Source organism: Mandrillus leucophaeus, unplaced genomic scaffold (genome assembly GCF_000951045.1).
Source record: "Mandrillus leucophaeus isolate KB7577 unplaced genomic scaffold, Mleu.le_1.0 Scaffold393, whole genome shotgun sequence".
Lineage (NCBI taxonomy): Eukaryota > Metazoa > Chordata > Mammalia > Primates > Cercopithecidae > Mandrillus > Mandrillus leucophaeus.
The window spans coordinates 1,204,917-1,220,998 of NW_012104176.1; the positions used below are offsets into that span (position 1 = coordinate 1,204,917).

Sequence of the window (16,082 nt, forward strand, 5' to 3'; positions counted from 1 at the left end):
GGCAGTACAATAGGTAAATAAAACAAGTGAAAACAGAGAGAAAAGAGAAGATCGACCAAATAGGAATTTCTTAAATTGAGTAAAAGGCATACTCATCTATGAGAGAGGAAACAAGAGTTGATTGTGCCTCAGTGGCACCGATGTTTCATTCAGTCATATAAGTCACTCCCTTTGCTACAGCAAAGAGCCATCCAAGAGAAGCTGCCAACAAAGGGAAGCCTTTTTGAGACTCAGGTGTGACCATGAACGGAGTACAGTGTCCCATTCGCTTTGTGCTTCCATTTCTTTATCTTTCTGAACTTTTCTGGGTTGGAACTCCAAAGTCAAACCACCTTACATTTCTATACCTTTTCTTCTCTCAGGGAGAATTAGCTTTGAATAATAAAAATTGCCAAATATTGGTGTAAAATATTTCACTTTAGAGAAAACATTCATTCTTTCCATTTCTTTATTATAAAGTAGGAGAGTGAGGCAGCATCTTCCTGTTCATATCAAAATTTCATGTGGCTTTTTGTGACCTACGTGGCTCTTGGTATATATGTGTGTGTGTGTGTGTGTGTGTGCATGTGTGCATGTGTGTCTGTGTTTTCTTTTCTTTTTTTTCCAGCAAGGTAGCATTTTTTTCCTTGAAACTTGCCTTAAATCTAACCCTATACTTGTTAGCAGACTTGAAGTTCTTTTTGCTGAATAGTGTTCACCCCGCCTCCTACATAGAAAGTGTATTGTAAACTAAAATGCTCCCTTGTAAGCAGAAAGTCATTTGAACTCCAGCCTGCCCTTCTTCAAAGTTCCTTGGACTCTGGAGCCACTTGACAATGATTCTTCCTCGGCACAAAGGGATGAGTAGGACTTATTCAGGGGGGAAACTCAACAGAGGGAACTACTATGCTTCACGGACTCTCCCACAGTGGTTTTTGATTAAATGTTCTGCCCTCCTATAGAAAAGCAGAAGGAGCAACAACTGATGGCTGTTCCTCTTTCTTCCTTTTTATTTATTTAATTAGTTAGCTGCTGAAGCCTGGCTGAGTTTCAGTCCCTCGGTCTCATAACCTTCCCTTATGTTGTGCTCTATATACAATGGTCGGCTGGCACTGCAATATTTAGTGTTACTGTTCACTTGGGTTTCTGTTGCAGAACCATATTTTAGACAGAATGTATTAGTTATGCTTACAAGAATGTATTATGCCTACATTAGCCATGGTTTACTAGGTTAATGAACTGTGGCGACAAAGAATCACTGCCGTTAAGTTGTAGAGTTGCTTTAGGTCCCTGCATTTGGCTGTCGTATTTCACTGAACTTACTTTGAAGTTGTCATCTCATCTTTTTTTTTTTTTTTTTAAGTTGGTTCATTCCCTGGCTCCAAGGGTAGATTCTCTTGATGGGACAAAGACCCCTGAGCTGCTTGCATCCTCCGCAATGTTCTTTGCAGACAAATGCTATTCTGTGATTCCTCAGTCCCACTTTGTTAATTTTCCATAAAGCAGCCCATACAATCCCCTTGACAATGCCAGCTTTGGTAATAATGCCTAGTTCGGTGCAGGCCGGGGTGATGCGTTCATGTTTTCTGGGAAGCAGGATTTGTTAGCGTTGGTGTTTGAAATACAAAAGATCACAGCTCTGCCTCCTGTTCAGCACTGTAGATCCATCTTTTCTTGGTGACAGAGGCTTAGGGGATGAGTCAGTCTTTCAGGCCTTGTCATGAAATTAGTTTCCTTCTTCTGCACTCAGTTTAAACCCTTGTTTGAAATCTTGGAAAATTTAGAAACGTGTCTTGGCATTTAAGAACATTATCTCTGTCTCTTTTCTCTTTCTCTCTCTCTCTTTTTTTTTTTTTTTTTTTAATTTTTGCCTTAGGCCTAACTCCACCCACCACTCCTCCTCATAAAGCCAACCAAGATAACCCTTTTAGGGCTTCTCCAAAGCTGAAGTCCTCTTGCAAGACTGTGGTGCCACCACCATCAAAGAAGCCCCGGTACAGTGAGTCTTCTGGTACACAAGGCAATAACTCCACCAAGAAAGGGCCGGAGCAATCCGAGTTGTATGCACAACTCAGCAAGTCCTCAGTGCTCACTGGTGGACACGAGGAAAGGAAGACCAAGCGGCACAGTCTACGGCTGTTTGGTGACCATGACTATTGCCAGTCAATTAATTCCAAAACGGAAATACTCATTAATATATCACAGGAGCTCCAAGACTCTAGACAACTAGAAAATAAAGATGTCTCCTCTGATTGGCAGGGGCAGATTTGTTCTTCCACAGATTCAGACCAGTGCTACCTGAGAGAGACTTCGGAGGCAAGCAAGCAGGTCTCTCCTTGCAGCACAAGAAAACAGCTCCAAGACCAGGAAATCCGAGCCGAGCTGAACAAGCACTTCGGTCATCCCAGTCAAGCTGTTTTTGACGACGAAGCAGACAAGACCAGTGAACTGAGGGACAGTGATTTCAGTAATGAACAATTCTCCAAACTACCTATGTTTATAAATTCAGGACTAGCCATGGATGGCCTGTTTGATGACAGCGAAGATGAAAGTGATAAACTGAGCTACCCTTGGGATGGCACGCAATCCTATTCATTGTTCAATGTGTCTCCTTCTTGCTCTTCTTTTAACTCTCCATGTAGAGATTCCGTGTCACCACCCAAATCCTTATTTTCTCAAAGACCCCAAAGGATGCGCTCTCGTTCAAGGTCCTTTTCTCGACACAGGTCGTGTTCCCGATCACCATATTCCAGGTCAAGATCAAGGTCCCCAGGCAGTAGATCCTCTTCAAGGTAAACCTTGGCGAAACCCTAATAACACACAAGGTGTTCCTAAGAAGTGAACAAAATAAAATACAAATAAAAATTTGAAATCTGTAGCCATTCCGGCCCCTGACCACTGAAATTCTGGCGCTGCTGGAACTAACGAGAATGATGTTACACTCACATCTCTCTCCATGTTCTCTTAAATCTGTCAGCTCTGAGCACAGTGCCTTGAGCCAGTCCTATCAGAGAGAGTAATTTGTTAAGAAACTTGCTCATCTAACTTTTTCCATTACCTGGAGAGCTGCCCTGTGCCAGGATAGTGGAGATCCATGCAAGATAAAGCTGACAGTGTACCAGACCTGGTGCTCAGTGTTAACATCAATAAGAGACGCTGAGAGAGAGCACATCACTCCCAGCCCTCTAAGCTGACTAGCTGATCACAAACTGTCACTGGGAAATCTCACTAATAGCTGGGAAGAACAAGCCAGTCTCTGTAACACAGTGTCCCAGAGGATGCTCCACAGTTCCAATAAACTTGGGTTAAGTGGCAGTTGCAAATGCCCTTTTTGTTTTTCTCATCTGTCGCAGATCCTGCTATTACTATGAGTCAAGCCACTACAGACACCGCACGCACCGAAATTCTCCCTTGTATGTGAGATCACGTTCAAGATCGCCCTACAGCCGTCGGCCCAGGTAATGAGGCATGTCATTTTCCTTCGGGTCCCTTTATCCCCTCTTTGAGATGACAAGATGTTCTCCAAAACCCTATACCCCTCCCCATATTATTATTCATTTTGCTTATGCAAATTGAGGTGGTTGACTTAGTGATGAAGTTATGTTTCCCAGGTATGACAGCTACGAGGAGTATCAGCACGAGAGGCTGAAGAGGGAAGAATATCGCAGAGAGTATGAGAAGCGAGAGTCTGAGAGGGCCAAACAAAGGGAGAGGCAGAGGCAGAAGGCAATTGTAAGTGGCCTGGAGCTCACTTTTATTTTAAAGTAGGGTTTCTTCTTTTTCTGTGTGCTTTTTTTGGTGATAGATTAGAAAATAAACAAAAGCTAAGTCTTTGTTAGTTTGTTAGAACAGGCCATTTTCAGCCTTTTGGTTTTAAAATATCCGTAAGTCTTCAGTCCCCGTTGCCCTAACTTATTGGAAAACAAAATGTTTAAGTCAGTATATTTCTCACTCACAGTTTCATTTTGAAGTTCGTTACTGTTTTCACCTTCTGTTTTGAAAAATGGAGGGAGCAGAGATTTTTTTTTTTCAGTCAGATATTGGTTCTTTCTGGTCACAGGATGAGTTTTTCTTTCTGTTTCCTGTTACTTCTCTCTTTGAGTGGAAAATGAGGAGGGATTGCTATCTTGTTTCAGTTTTTGTCTTTTTGGCCAGCAGGAGACTTAAATTGTCCATGAAGAGACTGAGTTCAAGTTGGATTTAAAAGAGGCAGGGGAGGAAGAGTTGCTAAGAAAGTCATCATTTCTGGCCGGGCGCAATGGCTCACGCCTGTAATTCCAGCACTTTGGGAGGCCAAGGCGGTTGGATCACGTAAGGCCAGAAGTTTGAGACCAGTCTGGCCAACATAGGAAACAGGAAATAACATAGGAGACAGGAAACCTTGTCTGTACTAAAAATACACAAATTAGCCAGGCGTGGTGGCACATGCCTGTAATCCCAGCTACTCGGGAGGCTAAGGCAGGAGAATTGCTTGAACTGGGGAGGTAGAGGTTGCAATGAGCTGAGATTGCATCACTGAACTCCAGCCTGGGTGACAGAGTGAGACTCTGTATTAAAAAAAAAAAAAGAAAGAAAGTCATCACCTTCTGTGTGATGGTCGCCATCTAACTGGGTAGTTGACACACCCACATTTCTTATGAACTACTTTTCAGTGACATTTTATGGATTTCAGCACCACTTTACAAGGAGGTATTATATTCACTTGACATAGAGACAGTGCTGACCCTTCTGTGTAAAGATCCAGGTTATGTTATATTTATTTGCTCTCTGAAGATCAGTACTCATTTTCAGCAACTGCTGACTAGTAGGTAGGCTTTACCCCAGCTCCCTACTGCTGTTTATCAACCTAGACTTTGGATGGCAAAAATAAGGCAGTCCAGTTGTCAAAATCCAGCCCATGCCCATGGCAGACATTCCTAATCGATAATGGAACTCTTTTCCATTGAGCCCCCTCAGAGCCTTACGATCTTTTCTGACATGGTGCTCTAGGGAACCATGACTAATCAATGAGATATAGCACTGCTTTTAGTCAGTGCAGCTGCTGCCTGTCTGTGCTAGCCACTCAGAGTTAGCTCAGTGAAGATCAGCTTTTGACATATCTTGCATCTAAGCTAGCCACGGCTTAGGGAAATGATTTTTGACTGTAAAGGTTAGATTTATATGTTATCTTTAAGAAAACTCACTAACATCAACACAACTTTGCAAAACCTATATAAAAGAGCTGACTAATGGAATCAAAATCAAGCATTGGCCAACAGTTACCAGCTGGAGGATAAAGGTTAAATGAGAGATTTGCTCAACACAGGCATTTAAGGAGAAAGAAGGGAGAAGTAATTGAACACTTGGGCCAAAGTTTTGGAGGGTTTGCTGCCATTTAACTTTGAATCTACCTAAGACTGAATCAAAGGCATTTTGCAAATTACAACAATTTGCCACATTTTTCTCAACTTCCAAATGAGCAGTGATATTAAGATTTGCCAAAGTGTCATTAGTTAACACTTATGAAGACTAATGAAAATTAAAATTCAATTTTTCTAATGTCACTGTATTTAATTAATGGTGTATTCAATAATTATAATAACTCACATTTATATAGTGCCATATAATTTACAAAGCCTTTTAATATGGCACATTATAATCATTACAAAAGAAAATCATGCTGAGCAAGCATGTAGGAAAATGACTATTTTGGTGTTTGCAAATTTATATTTTATAAAATCCTTCATTTTTTCCCTCAAAAATAGGACATTAAAGAGAAAGATTAATAGTTTCATCATAAATTTGCTTATATGGCCAAGACACAACATAGTTATAACTAAAGCCAGATTAAATTTTAATCAAAAGTATGTAAATAAATGACGTGTATTTATTTTATACCTTCTAAAGATGACTAAGTGCCAGATATTAACAAAGAAAGGAAGGCAGGTGTCTTTTTTGTTGCTAGTTTGATCCTTTACAAATAGAGCAAGTAGTGTCATTGGTCTAGATGAAACAAAAGCACCCTGAGGGTGACCAGCCTCAGCTTGGAAGCAGATGCTACCCTATTGTTCCTTTGTGTTACAAATGTTGACTAGTTCCTCTGTTAATTCTTAGATGAAAATAATCTGTATCAATTCTCTTCCAAAGCACACTTGTAATACAAGTGTCAACTTGGTTTGTATTAAATCATTTTACATTAACTAGACATTTGTGAGAATTTTGACTTTAAAGTTCATTTTTGTTTTTGAAAAGTAGATTGAAGGAAACCTAGAACATAGAGATTGTTTACTAACAGAGTGAACTGTAAGTGGTAAGTGCTTAATAAAGATTTGGGACTTACTGTTTAACCAGTTTCCACTTGGATAATTACATGCTATTTCTATTGAACATGAGTGAAAACTCATAGCTCTTTCTGTAATAAATATCTGCCATGTGGTTGGGATATAAAATTAGGAAAGACATGGTCCCTGTTTCCAAGGAACTTCAACTCTACTGGCAGACAAAGATACACAAACAGGCAATACAGTGTGATAAGTGCTGTTATAAGGGGTGCATCTGTGGCACTGTTGTGGTAGTATACTAGGGGGCACCCAGATCTGTGTATGAAGGAGAACCTCAGACAGGGTGAGATTGATCCAAATCCTAAAGGGAGAAAGGACAAAGGTTTTCTCCCCCTGCAGTGTCCAACATGGTAGCCTTTAGCCACATGGCTAATTTGATTGGGTTATATTACGATGTACTGTGTGATTGGATTTAGAAGACTTGGTATAAAAAATAGTGTAAAATACTTCATTAATCTTTTTATATCAATCACAAAATGATATAATAGTTTGGACATGTTGAGCCCAATACAATATATTATTAACATTGAATTTTTCATATTTTTACTTTTTTAAATGTGGCTCTTAGAAAATTTTAAATGACATATACTACACTGTATTATTACTGGACATTGCTGTTTTAGACAGAGGCTATAGCTTATACTAAGTCTCTAAAAAAGAATAAGGTATATGGAGAAACTACTAGTCATTTAATTAGAACACTGAGACACAAGAGGGGCAAGAAATAACTCTAGAGGGAACAGTGGAAGGTAGCATAAAGGGTCGTATAATTCATGCTAAAGATTTTGAAATCTGTCTTGAAGGCATCGTGGAACTATTTAATGAGTTTACCCACATGAATTTTTTTGGATTGATTTCCTTCCTCCAAATGGTTGGCTTTCTAGCGCCATAATGCATCCCCAAAGTATATTTTTATGGACTTGAGTGCAGGGATACATGCAATGATTTTTAACTGATTTGAAAAAATTAACTTGAGAATTCATACATGGACGAGCTAAGGGAACGAGGACAGTCCAGACCTAAGTTGGTCAGGTAGGTGATGTTCTTTCAATTTTTGAAACACCCTTAAAGTAATGAGTAAGAAGTAAATTACATCTACGATATCTTGGGTGCAGTGTTGGGTTATCCATTAATCAAAGCAATCATATATTTAGGGAACCAGAAAAACAGAGGCTCCAAAAGGCAATGAAAAAAAAAAAAAACACTTTAGAAATTTAATAATTGTTATTTTACAAAATTAAAGGCATCTTTATAAACCTTTGTCTGCATTACTTCTATTTTGAGTTCCATAAGTAGGAGGTGTTTTAGGAGATCTGTAAACTTTTCATTGCTTATGTTTCTAAAATCCTAATTCAGCCCAAGTTGAGTGAACCAAATCCAAAAGCAAAGAGAATGCTAATAATTAGTAATTACCAATGCAAAACCATATATTGTGGTTGAATGTTACCATTGTTTCGGTTGGCACTTTCCTGTAATTTCCATCCAGACTCTTTCTCAAAAAGCAATTCACTTTCTGCCTTTCTCAGACTCATAAGCTTGAAATAATTCAGGTTATATTGGGACTCTGCAAGCCAGAGTTTAGTACTTAATGTCTAAACTGTCACTGCTCTAATTTCTTGTGGAGTTCTAAGTCCAACTCCATTTGCAATCTGTACAGTTTTCTGCCAGAAAACATGATAATGGGATGTTAATTTAAAGGGCAAATCTAGACATTATGATACAGCTCAGCACTTAAAACCAAAACCAGATGTGCTCAGGCAGCAATGACTGCTACTTTACTTCTCAGTTGGTCAGTGTCCAGCTCAGAAGCCAGGGACAGTGTATTGCTACTGATAATTATAAACTTCTTCCAAATGGAATGAAAAGAAATTGTGCAATTACTGAGTTATTCCTTTTTTTTTTTTTTTTTTTGGGACGGAGTCTTGCTCTGTCACCCAGGCTGGAGTGTAGTGGCGCGATCTTGGCTCCCTGCAAGCTCCGCCTCCCAGGTTCATGCCATTCTCCTGCCTCAGCCTCCCAAGTAGCTGGGACTACAGGCACCCGCCACCACGCCTGGCTAATTTTTTTGTATTTTTAGTAGAGATGGGGTTTCACTGTGTTAGCCAGGATGGTCTTGATCTCCTGACCTCATGATCTGCCCTCCTTGGCCTCCCACAGTGCTCAGAGTTAATCTTTTTTGGAGAAAATGAAATAGCTTTCTATTCAAGCCTCTTTAAAGAGATATTTTATGTGGGTAAGTATATGTTATATTATGACTCTAAGTTCAATATTTAGAAATGTTCAGTTTTATGGCAAGATGAATAAATTCTAGAGATCTGTTATACAACATAGTACCTATAGTTAACTATGCTATTGTACACTTTAAAAATGTTGAGAGGATACATTTCATATTATTCACACACACACACACACACACACACACACACACACACACAGAAAAAAAAAGAAAAAAAAACCACAAATACATTTTGAAGGTGATGAATACATATTGTACCATGTTTGTGATGATGGTATCAAGGATATAGGCATATGTCCAAACTCATCAAAATGTATATGTTTAATATGTACAATTTTTTGATATATCAATTATACTTCAGTGAAGCTTTTTAAAAAAGTAGTTATGCATACTCTTATTCTATAGTTTTCATGTTTTCTGACTTACCAGTATGTTTACTTGCATGTTAGCTTTTATTTGCATCTTACCTCTTAAGTAGACTAACCTGGACTTATTCACATTAACCAGCCTTAGACGCTAAGCAGGGATAGTAGCACACGGTACATGAATGGGGGACACTTTGGAAAAGTTTAATGCTACAATTTTGTTTTTGTCTAAGAACACCACCTAGTAGTAGGCATTTATTGAATACCTACTGAATTAGGTTAGATAATCAATATTAACAGCAAGACATTTTTAGCCTTTTTTACAATCTTGGTATTTCTTTCTATCTGCACCTTTCCATGACCCTCCACTCCACTCACCTTTTCTTTTAGTTGGAATACACCATATACTCAATGGTGTTTATAATGTCTTTGCAGTTTTTGAGGCAGTCAGGTTACAGCTAATCTAGGAATGAACACCAGTATTTCACTGCCAAAGTTGTTATGTAGTTTCCTTAGCATAGAAAAAAAGATTTTTACATTATTCTGACTTGCAAACGTAGAGAGAGCTAAAATCTACATTATATCAAGCTCTTCCTTGTTACCTAGCATAATAGAACATTTTAGAGAGATCACCCATTAAAAAGCATCAAATGCAGTACTTGGCATAGATAAGAATTCAACAAATGTTCATTTCTCTGCTACCTTTTCTCTTTTCTTAGTCAAACCCCTTTTATCAGGAGTAGTTTATTTGATGAGAAACAACCACTGTATGTTTTCCTCCAGTAACCGGGAAGCTCTAGACTCTTTTTGATAAAGATTTTAGTAATGTGAAGTCAGTTAATTCAGTCCTTTTTTTGTTTCTTTATCTATCTGCCGTGTTTTGGTATAATGAGGATTTACTATAGCTGTTCATGCAACGTAAGTCTTCAATTTTATTATCCACCCCATCAGCATACTAGCTTTTGTGAAAACTGAAGCTAAAAGTTATTTGATAGATGTTCCATCCTCCTCAATAGTGAAAACTGGTCTGAAAATCATTTTTCAAGGAGCTGTTTCCAAAGGTTTAGAGTTCCTCCAAGCCTTTGAGAAGCTGAAAATGTTATTAAGCATTTTGATTTCTTTTCCTTTCATCTCCTGTTTAGAAATTAATGTCTTGAAAAATTGGCTGCAAATGTTAAGGTTTTTTAAAGATATCAAATCTATTCATCTGTCTAATACAACTGCAACATGTTTAAAGAATCAGTTCTTTGCTAGACATTTTGGCCAATCTTGGAAAGATTTTTGTCTTTGCTTTCTAGGCGTTTGGATGCCTTTTACTTTCATTTTTAGCAGTAGGAAAATCAAGCACTTCAATAATTTTCTCAAATAAGCATTTCAGCATGTATCCAATCTCTGATCTTTGTAAAGTAGCGAGGCATGGCCCCATTCCTGTGCTTCATAAAAAGAGAGGTAGAAAAAGAGGCAATTCAAGTAATTGTGGAACACCCCTTCGGTTTCCTGTTTCTCCCCTCTAGGTTATATCTTCTTTTTACTGTAGAATGTATCAGTATCCATTATAAAAGGTCCTCTGGTTTATATTTTGTATGGGATCGTTGTTGCATACAACTTCGTATAAAGCTGCAATTCAGAGACTGTCCCAGTATGTCTGCATATGGGCATACATATGGTCGATTTTCACTTTAACTTCAAGTTTCCTTGAATACATAGGCTGTGTTTATTCCCATAATGGTAGTTGAGCAATTTCTTTGCAATGGCTCAATTTCTTTCTCTCACGTCTGCATTTCCCCCCTTTCTCTCTATACAGTAGTAACTTTTCTAAAAGGCTCATTAAAAAAAAAAAAAAAAATTCCTTAACACCCATGAAAGCAGGCGCCAGGAAGTTTAAGTTTAGATAACAGTCCCATCACATTTGGCTGTTTGACTAGAGCTGGCTGCGTAAATAGAATGGAATGTGGTGTTATGATTCCCTTGCTCAAGTGTGCATCGATGGTCTGGGATGTGCCTCTCCATCCATTTCTTTTATTTTTTATTTTTTTTATTTGAGACGGAGTCTCGCTCTGTCGCCCAGGCTGGAGTGCAGTGGCCGGATCTCAGCTCACTGCAAGCTCCGCCTCCCGGGTTTACGCCATTCTCCTGCCTCAGCCTCCCGAGTAGCTGGGACTACAGGCGCCCGCCACCTCGCCCGGCTAGATTTTTGTATTTTTTTTAGTAGAGACGGGGTTTCACCATGTTAGTCAGGATGGTCTTGATCTCCTGACCTCGTGATCCGCCCGTCTCGGCCTCCCAAAGTGCTGGGATTACAGGCTTGAGCCACCGCGCCCAGCCCTCTCCATCCATTTCTACTTCCTGACTGCCAGGATGTGCCTGGTGCTCTGAAGCGGCACAATCACAGCCTTTGATTGAGACATACAATCTACATGGAAGGGCATCAGGCAGTTACTCTGCATTGGTTATCTGCTTCATCTGGTCATTTATTTAGTCTCAATAGCTATTGTTAGTACAGTTATGTTTTACCAACTGTTTGTTATCTCCTACCTACCTTTGATTTTCAGAGGTAATTTTTATGAGTGAGATTCCTTCAAACATGTAGCTGCAAACATGTAGCTACTTCTTACACTTAAATCTGTAAAAAAAAATTATGGAAATCTTTGTTTCTTCACTCAACTGAGCTCCCTGAGCAACGTTTTTTGTTTTTGTTTTTGTTTTTGTTTTCTGTGATAAAGCATCAAATCTAACTTTCCTTCTCCTTTGTGTCGGATAGTCTTACGGAATAAAGACCACACTTAGGCATCTTTGATGTAATGAAGGGAATGGGATGGGTGTTCAAGATGATTGATTGATTCATAACTGATTGATTTTACAACAGATATTCATTGATAGTCTGTTATGTTTGGATGCTTTATTTAAAATACAGTAGTGAAGAGAACAGATATGGTCTCTTCTGTCATGAAGCTTTTATTATCCTGGGGAGGTGGGCATTAAACAGTAGATAAACTATGAATTACAATTGGAAAGGAGAGTTTTCCATAAGAGCAACTAATAGGAATTCTGACCTCATTGCAAGTCTCAGAAAAAATGTGATTGTTGAGCTTAAGGTTGTTGTAGACAGTGTGTGTATGTGAGAGGCTTGGGAGTGCTGCAGTGTGAATAGGGTGTTCCAGTAGCAGGGAAAGAGCATGTGCAAAGGCCTTGGGAAGGAATGTGCACAGTATATACTAGACTAATAGAAGCTCAGTGTGGCTGGGAGAGAGAGTCACAGAAAGAATGCGATATGAGAGATAAAGCCCGTGATGACAACAGGTCCAGACCACACAGGGCCTTGTAGGTCTTCTTAATGATTTAGATCTTTCATTAAACGTTGTGAGAAGCCTTTGGAATGTTTTATCAGTTAATAGACATCATTGGATTCCTGTTTTCTTAGCAAAGACTATCCTAAGAACAATGGAAGAATAGATTGGAGAAGAATAAATGTGGACACAGATCCAAATTAAGAGATTTTTTTGTTATACTAGTACAGAAAGAGAAGCTGGAGGCTTGGCTTAGGACACATGGAATAAAGAAAATAGGTTAGAGAGAGATTTAGGAGAAATAAATCAATAGGACTTGATGAGTAGTTAGACATGTGGAGAGGACCAAGAGAAAGGAGTAAAGGGAGGTACTTAAATTCCTTCCTAAATAACTGGCTGGATGGTGTTCATTTCACTAATACAAGAACATTGGGAAAGAACCAAATGGGGAGAGGGCAAGGCTGGAGGGTTGGGCTTCGGTAAGGTTGGTGTAGTGTGAGGTTCCTCAGGCACAACCAACCTGAAGTGTCAAGTAGATAATTGATTATTTGCACCTGAGGCTCAGGTGGACATTAGGATTACTTTCCTAATAAAAATAGAGGCAAGAATGTTATATATGGTAGAATAAGACCAGACATTCGTAAGCTTATCATCCAGGAAGATATAGGGTCTGCGAATTGTTCAGTTACATTTCACAAATGCTTGTTGGGTGCCTACTTCTTACCAGATTCTTGGTCAAACACTGGGCATACGAAAATGAAAACCATTCGGTAAATAAGACAGGGTATCTTTTTGCTTTCAGCCCGAATTATTCTTTTCATCACCCAAGACCAGGGACTCTCAGTACGTCCAAAGAAAACTCTTGGGCAAGCTAAGTCTGTACCTCAGTTCTCTGCTTCTAGTCTTTGCTTCAACCCAACTTAAATCTCTGCAACCTTAAATTCATTTTATCCTTGTTTGTCCTTAGTATACAAACAAACTAGATGGTGAGCACAATCTTTATATTAACTCCTTATGTTCTTAAAACTTTGAGAGACATCATAACTTTTGGCCTTATCTTCTTGGAACAAGAGATGTAGGATTGCTTCCTACACTAAGAATGCATTGCTGTGCTTTAAAAAAAAGAATTTATCCTCAGGCTATAAAATACTATTCCTGTATTTTGTAGGTTATAAATTACTGATGACTTTCAGATTATGATGATATTGACTCCACTTGTGAAAATTAGGCCACACCCCTCTAGTCTATTCCTAAAATAAGACTAGATTTATTGGCGAAGTGAAATTTATAGCCTCTTTTATTTAGCTCTTATTCTTCGGAGACTCATGGCTGAAAATGGCCTACATTTTAAGACTTTATTTCTTAAATTATTGTCTTTGGACCACCTGCATCAAAATCGCTGGGGTGTGCTTGTTAAAAATAAAGGTTGTAGAACCTTATCTTACATTTTTTTTTTTAGTACAACTGGGATAAAGCCCAATAATTTGCATTTTTAACCAGCACCCCAAGTAATTTTTATTTATAGTAGAGTTTAAGAACCACTCTTTTGAGGACGTCAGAATTTGTTTATCTCATTATTAGAATTCTGAGTTAATGAGAAATGTAATAGTTTTGTAAGCCAGGTCAGTTTCATAATAATTTTGATTAATAATCAAGTCACAAATGTTCAAATATTTAATAGGTATTGTTCCATGATTTTAAAAAAGAGTGCATTATACAGACTTCTTTTCTAACACATCAAATTCATCTGAGAGTAGAACAGAGACATATAGGAAAGGTAGAAAAGAGTAGAGGTGAAGAGAAGAATGTATGTGAGTGAAAAGAGATTGATACTGAAGAAATGGGAATTAACACTTGGTTCAAATGTAGTCTTTCCTTCCATTGTAGTGTATGTTTTGCTCTAATTGCAAAGCTCAGTGGGGTTTCTTATGCATGATTATACATTTATGAATGTTTCTAGAGGGTTAACTTTTTTTTTTTTTTTTTTTTTGAGATGGAGTCTCACTCTGTCACTCATGCAGTGGCACAATCTCGGCTCACTGCAAACTCTGCCTCCTGGGTTCAAGCAATTCTCTGCCTCAGCCTCCTGAGTAGCTGGGATTACAGGTGTCCACCACCACGCCTGGCTGATTTTTGTATTTTCAGTAGAGACAGGGTGTCACCATCTTGGCCAGGCTGGTCTTGAACTCCTGACCTCAAGATCCACCCATCTCGACCTCCCAAAGTGCTGGGATTACAGACATGAGCCACAGTGCCCAGCTGAGGGTTAGCTTTTTTCCCATCTCCAGAACCAGCAAAACTCTCTGCTTCCTTCCCGCCATAGGAAGAGCGCCGTGTGATTTATGTTGGTAAAATCAGACCTGACACAACACGGACAGAACTGAGGGACCGTTTTGAAGTTTTTGGTGAAATTGAGGAGTGCACAGTAAATCTGCGGGATGATGGGTGAGAATCTTCAAGATTATTTCTTGTTTAGAAGTTGACGTATGTAAAAAATTATGGCCATAAGATTACTGGGATGGGAGTTGCCAATGTAAGTGCTTTGACAGATGACATGTTGAATTCAGAACCTTATTTATTTTCTTTCATCCCTATTTATTAATCTTTCTAGTTGAGATTTCCTGTCCCAGAAATAAGTATTTAGCTGGTTGACAGGACAATCACACTGATAAATGGATGCAGTGGCTCAGACGTTGGCACCGGAGAAGTCTCACAAAATAGAAAGGGTTACAGTCCCGTATGTTAATACTTCTTAACCAGCTTTGAACTTCTCTTCTTTGTCCATTTCAGAGACAGCTATGGTTTCATTACCTACCGTTATACCTGTGATGCTTTTGCTGCTCTTGAAAATGGATACACTTTGCGCAGGTCGAACGAAACTGACTTCGAGCTGTACTTTTGTGGACGCAAGCAATTTTTCAAATCTAACTATGCAGACCTAGGTATGGATTTTATTGTACGTGGAATGAGGAATCCATAATGTAGAGCTCAAGATGGGAGCAAACATAATCCGTCGGCATCTTGGGTTGAACCATCACTTTATTTTACTAAAGGGAATGTGTGAATACAGATTTTTAAGAAAAATGTATAAGACAGTTTCAGAAGAAAGGGGCTTAGGTTTTGGCAAGAAAGGACAGAAGTAAATTCTTTGTACTGTCTACTCAGGTGCTGAAAATTGTGGTAGGTATGTATGTGGATATTGTGTGTTTCTACATGTGTTCATGATTTCTGTATGTGCGTTAGTTGTGCATGCAGCTTTATATTTTGTGAGTGCATGTATTGTGTGTATCTGTGTGGATATTGTGTGTGTCTGTGTGTGTGTTGTCTGAATATTAAACGTGTATGTGTGTGGTATTGTGCTTTGTGTGTGCATGTGTTGTGCAGATGTGTGTGGCCATGTGTTTACGTGTGTGTATGTAGGTAGGTATTGTATGTGTCTACAGGTGTTTATGATTTGTGTGCGTGCGCGCGTGCGTGTGTGTGTGTAACCTGCTTTTGCTTTCCAGGCCTACCCTGAATCCTTTCACGAACCATAGCATTGCCATCATTGTTTTATGGAATAGAATATGCAAAAGTCTCATATTTTTCTTATTATATCACAGACACTCAGAAATATCATTATTTTCTATGAACTACAACTAGAGAGAAGAAAATTAAATTTGATATACTAAATCACACTATGCTTTCTTTAAAAAAAAAAAAGAAACACCTGTTATTTGTTGAGTGCTTCCATATGCCAGACACAGTGCCAGGAGTTTTGAAAGCATTTTCCATTTAAGTACTAGAAATATTGTAGGAGGTGTATGTTATTATTATCATCCCCATTTTACAGATAAGGAAACTGAAGCATACATAATATTAATTTTTCCTGTTATAAAAGCTGTACAGACTCAAG

General features: G+C 38.7%; 1 protein-coding gene across 2 annotated transcripts in view; it reads left to right on the forward strand.

The window, feature by feature from the left end:
- The window catches only part of PPARGC1A (peroxisome proliferator-activated receptor gamma, coactivator 1 alpha), a 711,903-nt gene that overhangs the window by 678,283 nt on the left and 17,538 nt on the right, over positions 1 to 16,082 (forward strand). For both annotated transcript variants that reach the window (XM_011991302.1, XM_011991303.1), the window contains 5 exons: positions 1,856 to 2,771; positions 3,333 to 3,437; positions 3,591 to 3,711; positions 14,511 to 14,632; positions 14,978 to 15,129. In XM_011991302.1, the coding sequence (XP_011846692.1) occupies positions 1,856 to 2,771; positions 3,333 to 3,437; positions 3,591 to 3,711; positions 14,511 to 14,632; positions 14,978 to 15,129 (1,416 nt within the window). The remainder of the gene's footprint in view (positions 1 to 1,855; positions 2,772 to 3,332; positions 3,438 to 3,590; positions 3,712 to 14,510; positions 14,633 to 14,977; positions 15,130 to 16,082) is intronic.